General features: G+C 42.6%; 1 protein-coding gene across 1 annotated transcript in view; it reads left to right on the forward strand.

Moving 5' to 3' along the window:
* The window catches only part of wnk4 (WNK lysine deficient protein kinase 4), a 41,563-nt gene that overhangs the window by 27,142 nt on the left and 5,790 nt on the right, over positions 1-8,631 (forward strand). The window contains exons 10-15 of the mRNA XM_022743475.1: positions 909-982; positions 2,472-2,607; positions 3,104-3,220; positions 5,072-5,245; positions 7,678-7,732; positions 8,062-8,193. Of these exons, the coding sequence (XP_022599196.1) occupies positions 909-982; positions 2,472-2,607; positions 3,104-3,220; positions 5,072-5,245; positions 7,678-7,732; positions 8,062-8,193 (688 nt within the window). The remainder of the gene's footprint in view (positions 1-908; positions 983-2,471; positions 2,608-3,103; positions 3,221-5,071; positions 5,246-7,677; positions 7,733-8,061; positions 8,194-8,631) is intronic.

The raw sequence follows: 8,631 nt of genomic DNA on the forward strand, positions 1-8,631 counted from the left end.
TAACTCATTAAAAATATCACGAAAAGTTCAGAATCAAGAGCTACTTTTTAGCTACTTGATGAGAAATTTCATCATCACAATGGAAGATTTGCTTATTGATTGGCTGTAAAATACACGTAACTTTATGTGCCTGCTTTAATATTTCAGTTATTTTCCTTCAAAACAATAAAATACGGTCTATCTAATCTGTTCTTTAGTGCTCAAACTGACAATGCTAACATGCTGATGTTTTACAGGTATAATGTTTACCATGTTCACCATCTTAGTGTAAAATTTGGGCATGCTGAGATCTGCTGATTAGCACCAAACACAAAATACAGCTGAGGCTGATGGGAATGGGAATTAGTTAGGCAAGTATTCAGTCATAAACCAAAGTACTGGGCAAATAAATTTTGACCCAAATAAGCCGCAATGTGAAAAGTTAAAGAAACCAAAGTCAATTCGGTTCATCAGGAGGAGGATGTGAATGTCTGAGCCAATCATGGCATGAATCCATTCAATAGTTATTGCGATCTGTCACTCAGAACCATAAAAGTCAACCTCACGGTGGCACTAGAGGATCAGTGAAATCAGTTGGCTTCATCCTCTGGGAACCAGGAAAATCTGTACAAAATTTAATGTCATCAGGAATAATCAAAATCAAATATCTCAATCTGGACCAACCAACTTTGCCATCTCTAGAGCCATACCGTTAACGTGTCTCCAAACCATGACCATATACAGTATGTGTTGATTTTTACCAAAGCAAACTGCCAAACTGAGGAATTTGATGATTTGAGATATATTAAATACTTAAATGCTATAAATGCAATATGTGTAAATGTTTCCTGGATACTACAAAAGTAAAATAAGTGAATGAAAGTCTTTATTCATGTTTACCTTACCACATTCCTCACTTCTATTCATAGAGTATTGCAGTATCCAACAACATAGAACATGGCAACTCCGGGCCCCCGAGTGGCTTCAACTCCCCTGTGGACAGGTAAAGCTCTTCAGCCTTCCTCTCTCTTCACTCTGTGTTTTTCTTTTCCTGCCATCCAAGGAACAATGGAGTTCAATAGTTCCCTCTTTATTCAAGCCGCAGACCTGAAAATCAATGTGAATGTAGTAGAAATGTCTGCTCCTCCCCCCCGTGTAACTCCTCCTCCTCCACATCTGTGGGGCTGTGACAACAAGCTGGAGGCAATCGCCAGGCTCCTCTGTGTTTTTATTGCTGTGAGGCAGAATGGACCCTCGCGGGTTTCTGTGTGACAGGGCCTCAGATGTTGTGGAGGCCCTGTTTTCCATGTTGGTGGGATATGAGGAAGAGAGGGGCTTTATTCTCGGCTAAGAGCCAATAATGGACGTGTAGATCGTGTATGTGTGTGTGTGTGTGTGTGTGTGTGTGTGTGTGTGTGTGTGTGTGTGTGTGTGTGTGTGTGTGTTGAGGGGTTTTCATCTGGGCTCTGGGCTACAACTAATGATTGTTTTCATAATTGATTAGTTATTTATTATTCTATGGCCCCAAACACAAAGATATTCTGTTTACAATTATGTAAAATGAATAAAAGCATCAAATCCTGCCTGAAATAATAAATCCATTGTCAAAACTCTTGTCAATTAATTAAAAATTTTATTTGTGTGATTCTACAGTAACTTTTTATGTAGTTTGTCCTCAATGACTAACGCTTAATCTGAGTTGTCTGTGGCAGATTGAAATAAATGTCAACTCTAGTTGAGCGTCATGTTTCGTAACAGCTTAGGCACGCACTTGTTAGGATCCAAAACATTCTCCCAGTCGCTAAATTCTCCCTCTGAGAAAAGCCCTGGAATACCAATGAGCAGAATCAAAAAACACAAGAATCATTTGCAATATCAACACAAATAGTTGACCTTACTTTTTTTTTTTTTTTTAAATTTCCATGTACTCAGTGTTTAAAGGTGAAGACAGGCTTTGCTTTGACCTAACGTTACCCGTGAGGTGGAGGTTTTTAAATAGAGATTGGGGGGACGCTGCCAACCAGTAGGCCTGTAAATGTTTGCAGCCAGTGCTTGGGGAGGTGGACGGAGGGGAGTCTGTGACCACAGCAATCCAAAAAGACCCAGGAGACGCAATTAGCTGAACCAAAGCTTTTTATAAATAAGAATAAAAAAAAAAAACTGAATGTTCTCCATTTCTCTGAAACCTAAAACTCGTTCATTGTATAAATACAACAGGTCACGTGGGCGCGTTGCTTCCTCTGGATGAACGCCATTTTTCTATAGACTCTGAACAGGCCTGCATTGTTTAACTTTAGTGTTTATGCCACTGTAGCACATCAAGCCTTTACTTGACATTTCAGAGTGCTGTTTATTATTATGCGTGATGCCAAGATAATCAGCCATGATAGATGGTCAATTCCTTTTATAACTCATGTTGTAGATGATTAACTGAGGAATGTTTCAGTGGCGTCTTTTCTAACCAGTGGCATGTGTAATTTATTTCTGTGCAGCTACGCCTCCGATGTGACGTCGGGCTTGAGTGACGGCTACGAGGGCCTATCGGAGAAGAGTGAGAAAACGGCCGCAAGGAGAACTGCTGCGAAGCTGTTCAGGAGGAGGGCGCGCTCAAGGCTGCGCATCACGGGGGTACTATAACTGAAAAAGTGTTGTTTATTCACAACCGCACATTCGTTTAATGCACATCATAAACAAATCAATCAATCACATAGATTAAATGATTGAATTAGGGGAGGCATTTTATTCAAGAGAGAGCGGCGAGGCTCCACCCTGATTATGTAACAATATCAGTGGCCATGTTGTTCTTCCTCCCAGCAGCCGCGGTGCATTTCTCCTCTGATCAGGACACTCTGCGGTCTTTTAATGAGCGTGTTTGCACTGCAGGCACAGACAAACAGATCACGCTCAACCACATGTGCATGCAGCGGCGCAAAGAGTGCATAGTACAATACACACATAAACACAACTGCATGTTACAGTAGACTCACACACATGTTCACACGACAGCGTGTTTGCTTTGTTACATTGTCCCGTCCCCCCACCCCCCGTGTTTAACTGTGCTGCTCAGTGTTTCACAGAGTAAACAGATACTTGTCAATAACATCGATCCTGTCTCTCTCTGCAGCTCTCTGATAAAGTGGACCGGGTGGTGGAGTGTCAGCTGCAGACACACAATGACAAGATGGTGACCTTCAAGTTTGACCTGGACGGAGATAACCCTGAAGACATCGCTGCTGTCATGGTGAGTCATTAGTAGTGCTTAGTCACCAGACAAGCGATGATCAACAGATGTCATGTTCAGAGGGTCAATAATAAAGCACTTCGATCGGGTTAAAAGGAGGAGACGGATTCGTTGTTGTCAAATTTGGCTTTGGACCAAGTAAAGACTGATTAGATTCTGGTGATGATTTACATCTGGGGCGCTAGAGTCTAATCTATAATCTAAGAAATCGATTCCATTTCAAATTAATACAATAGAAATAATCTTTTTTGGGTGCAATGGAAAATGAAGTGGTTGTTGAGACGGCAGAAGTCTGAACTCTTTGTGCATTCTTAATTAAAAATGAACCTATGTAACCTTCGCTAGACAGCAGACATGCTGGTCACAAGTGACAGTATCTACCAAAGGATTGCTGACACGATGTGGTCATACCTTAACAATGGAAATAAATATGTCTCACTGTTAGCTGATAAGTCTAGCAGCTTCCTGTATCTCAGGCCAATGTAAACATGATTTATCCTGCCTCTAGTTAACAACCTTTTGTTTGTTGATGTGAACTCTGGCTGATATTCTATCTGACTTACTGAGAAGTGAGTGACGCAGGTGAGCAGCCCCATCCCCCTGTTATTGTCTGTAAGCTTCATTAGAGGCGGGAGCGTAGAGAGGTGTGTAGTGTACATACAACATGCCTGTGCGTTGACGGCGAGATGAGGCAGCGTGTTCCAGTAGCACTTTTGTTTTTGTTGTTGCACTGAATGTACCGTTTCCCCCGACTCTTAAAACACAGTGCGCTTTTGTTTACCGAGTCTTGGCACAGCGGGGGTGCTTGGCATCACAACAGCCCCCGTGGTTCTCTGTACAGGGTTTTTAAATGAGGTGAATTATGCCATGCTGACAGGAAACGGTCACCACGCCCCAACCCACAATTCACAGCAACATTCAGAACTGCATGAATATGCAAAACTCAAAGCCTCCTCTAATATACTGCTGTATTGTGGATTTATATGTGATGATTTATGTATTTTTTCCCAATGAATAAGTATTAGCTGAGGGGAGGTGGGTGTGTGTTTGAGTGGGTATATTTCTCAGACAGACGCACAAATAGACAAACAAGAACATCTACTATGCTTCGAAACTCGTATTCTCCTTTTGCAGTGGTGGAAAAATACATTTATTCAATCACCGTGCCTGAGTACAATTTTAAAGTACTTTTACTTTCCACTACTCCACTAGATTCTGGCACACAATGTACTTTTTTTGTATTGCACTTTACTTTACAGCTATTGTTATAAGTAACTTTGTAATTTTTATATGAAAGAATGTGATGATGATGAACTTCTAACATACGAAAGTAGGTAAAATTCTCAAGCAGCTAAGATAGTAAAAGGCTCCTTACACATTAGCATTAATATATAACAGCATAAGAATAGTATAGTAATATATCAACACTCACTTGGGCCATTTTTCTGCATGAGTACGTTTACTTTTACTTTTGACACTGCAAGTACATTTTGCTGATAAAGCCTGTGTTCTTTTACTCAGATTTTACATTTAAAATTGCAGTTACTTGGGGTGTCCCAATTTCCGAGCGGTTAGGGCACATACCATATGGGCATAACCTGAGCAGCAGGTCCCTTGGCACGACTCCCAGCAGGCCGGACGCTTTACTGCCTGTCTCTCCCTCGCTCTCTCTCCTATATTTCCTGTCTCTATCCACTTTCCCCATCAAATAAACTCATAAAAACTGCCCAAAAAATAACTTGTAAAATTGCAATAACTTGTGACAGGCTATCTACAGATTGCGGTATTGCTGCTTTTACTCGAGTAATGTATCTGAATGCTTCCTCTGTCGCTGTCCTTTGTGTCGTGTAGGTGCACAACGAGTTCATCCTGCCATCAGAGAAGGAGGGCTTCATCCACCGCATGGGCGACATCATCAAACGGGCCGAGGCTCTGATGGCCAAAGAGCAGCCGGTCCACAACAATCTGCACCGACTCACCCAGCCCGCTTTCCACAGCGGGGTCAACTCATTGTCTTCCTCACAGGTCAGCGGCACTGCGGCACACGCTCCTTTCCAGTAGTCCACATCGCAGCATTGTTAGCTGAGAACAAAGCGGTAACGGTGACCGAGAGTGTCTTTTACTGTCTGATCGTCATAAATTACATCAGCTATAGTGTGTCTAGCTGTGCTTACCTAAGGCAGACCCATAAATCTAGTGCAAATGGAAAGCTGCAGAGCAGAGCTTCCTACACTGGAGATTGAAAAAATAAAAAAATGGAGTAGAGTGCTTTCCTCGCTGTCCACAGTCCCTCCTGAGGCTCGGCCTTAAAGATAGAAGGTTAAGTGTCCTTAAAGCCACCTGAGGTAGTGCTTTCATTTAGAACATAATGTTACTAAAAGCACTAATGTCATAAAACCCTGTGATTTGTGGAAACATACCCCATACCTCTTTTTTTTTCTCATTTATTTGTTCCCACAACCACGGATCCTTTCCAGTTCCTCCACCATAATGAACTTTCCAGCATATCTGCCCACAGTGAACGGGTAAAATAATTTATGTTTGGATTTATTAAGCCTTTCTGAATCAAGATTCTGTGAAGCTGTAAAATGAAGACTTCCAAGAAAGAAAGAAAGAAAGAAAAAAAGAGGAGCAGTGCCTTCCTGTACATGATATGACCTAATGCCTAATCAGATACTGTTGTGTCCGCTGAAGGAAAAAAAAGTCTATGTTCTGCCACAGGGTGGAACATGTTCTGCCAGAACATGTTCCAGCCTGTGGAACACGGAGAACAAATCTGCATGTGCCCTCTAGTGAAAATAATCTAAGATATTTGTAAATGATGGAGAAAAGAACAATGTGCTGTTTCACGTAGGAGACAAATAAGAGCGGCAAACCTCTCCCTTCAACTATCTACCTTATTCACTACGTTTCCGACCCCCTGGCTACACAATTACACTGAACCACATTGGACAAATCTCTCCTGGCTTCACTCCAGCACTTGATTAAAAACACTGCATGGACCGCATCCCCCCAAAAAAATTAATTGTGGCTGTTTTCCCCGGGACTGTCCTGCCAAAAAAAACCAGACCGAGGCAGTTAAGTCAGGAAGAAACCCACAAGTCCAGAGACTCATCGATCTATCTCTGTTCTGGCCGTGGTAGCTCTGAGGTAGGCTGCTATTCTGAGAGCTTTGGGAAGAGACACAGTGTATACACGGTGGTTGTGACCCTGGAAAGCAATGCTTGTCACAGCACAGTTTTGATCTAAATGCAAATGTCAGCGTGCTCAAAATAATAACGGTAACATGCTGGTGTTCAGCAGGTAGAATGTTTACCGTTTTAACCAACATTTGCTTATTAGTATTCCCAATTATTTAGTCTATATTGGAGGAATAAAAATCATAAGGATACATCATCTGGGAGCCATAGATGTCTGTACAAGATTTTGTGCCGATCCATCCTGTGGATGTGGAGATATTTCCCACTTTAGCCTGCTGGTGTCGCTAGAGGAGAAGTAAGAGGATCACCACAGCTGTTAGGAGTTATCCTCTGAGAACAGTGAATGTCTGAACAAAAATTTCACTGCAATCCGTCCAATAGCTTTTGAGATATTTCAATCTGGACCAACGTGGTGGGACCGACCAACCGAGCTGCTAGCATGGCTAAAAAAAGAATCAGCCAAGACAAATTGTGTTTACTTGCCTCTCAGCTTGTGTAGATGGAGCTGGATGAGAGTGGCCAGTCATCCCGATAAGACTTTCCAACGGTTGTATTAAGTGGTTAATAACACAGGATTTATTTGGAAACAGCTCTTCACAATTTAACAATAAAATCTTTACAGCCGTCTTAACACTACCAGAGAAAAGAAATCCACTTAATACATGTTGTACTACGCTAACAAGTGATATACATCATCGTATGTGCTGTACACCTGAGGCCAGGTGTCCGGGTCACCCACATCATCTGACGTCTGAAACGTCCCGCGCTTTAGTGGCTTGCTTAAAGGGGCATTACGTGGATTTCACATGTAAGAGTCACAGTATGAGGATTTACTACACAGCCTGTGAAAACTGTTGCATAATATCTTGTGTGGTTTCGGAGAAGCATCATCAAGGATGAAAAAAATTACCCAACAGACACCACATGGGCATTTTAGCTTGTGCTTGGGAGTCGACAAATTTGAAGCAGAAAGCCTTTTTTTGGAGCGAATACTGGGAGACTAAAAATGATCATGACTCTGCCTTTTTTTACATCTGTCTGTGGTTCAATCCCCTTCTCCTCCAGTCCATGTGTTGCAGTTTGAGTGGTCTCTCAGACCAGAAAACTGTTTTCTATAAATGCAGTCCATTTAAATACTAAAGTAGTGCTATATTAACATGAACTGCTGATCGGTGCATAAAAGAACATTTCAACATTTTCTATCAATAATGAATAGAGGTGGAGACTGACGGATTTATCAACTGTGCTCTTTTACAGCCGAATCTGCACAGTCACACCCTGCCCCGAACACACTCGTCTTCTTCTCTGCCTGGTAAGCCTCACGTCTGCTCTGATTAACTTATTTCACTCATTAGGGGGAAACTGGATAATCTAAAGCTCCAGAAGATTAAAAATGATATGAATCTAAAAGTGTATGAATGTCTTTTCCCTCTGTGCTTTTACTTTTAATAATGTTATTAACGTCTGAAATTCATCAAGTAACATTAAGTGTGTGCGAGCTGCATAAAGACTTGTCTGTCGCACAGCATGCCTGATTAAGTCGCATTTGTGCATTGCATCTTTTTACTGTGCATGATAATTGTGTGCGTGTGTGTGCGTGTTCACGGGCATCTACTCATGCATGTGTGTGTCTTGTCTCAGACTTCAGTGTGGCTAACCCGAGCGTAGGGGTACGTGGCTCTCCCCCATGCCCAAATGGAGACGTCTTCAGTGCAGACATTACTTCATCTGGGCGACCTCTAATACGCTCACAGTCTTTCCACAACGCCCCAGGTAAATAGCCCTCCGCCCCTCCCTCTGGTCCCTATGTGAAGAGGCCTAGCATTGTTTACTGTTTCAGCACACTGAAAAATTGTTACAGTCCTCTGGCAAAGAATAAGTCAAAGCACAGCTCAGCTACCTCATAAACCACCCCTCCCCTCCTCAGGGCCCGGTTTTGGTATTGTTCTGACATTCGCATGGCGCCATCCGCCATCCCCACACCTCAAAGCCTTCGTCTGTCTCTGCCTTGCAGCGGGGCCTCTTGGGTAATTACCTCACCTGAAGGGCGCTTTCTGGCTTTTAGGGAACTGTGAATGCTGTCGCTGTAAACCATCAGCTTTTCTCTAGAGCTGCGATAGTCGGCAACATCTGGTTGCCAGCACAAACTCCTACAGAATTTCCAAGAAAACCTCCTCCCCCGTCAAAGTCTCCGTCCCCACAGGGGGGGGG

This window comes from Seriola dumerili, unplaced genomic scaffold (assembly GCF_002260705.1).
Source record: "Seriola dumerili isolate Sdu_G_001 unplaced genomic scaffold, Sdu_1.0 BDQW01000068.1, whole genome shotgun sequence".
Classification (NCBI taxonomy): Eukaryota; Metazoa; Chordata; class Actinopteri; order Carangiformes; family Carangidae; genus Seriola; species Seriola dumerili.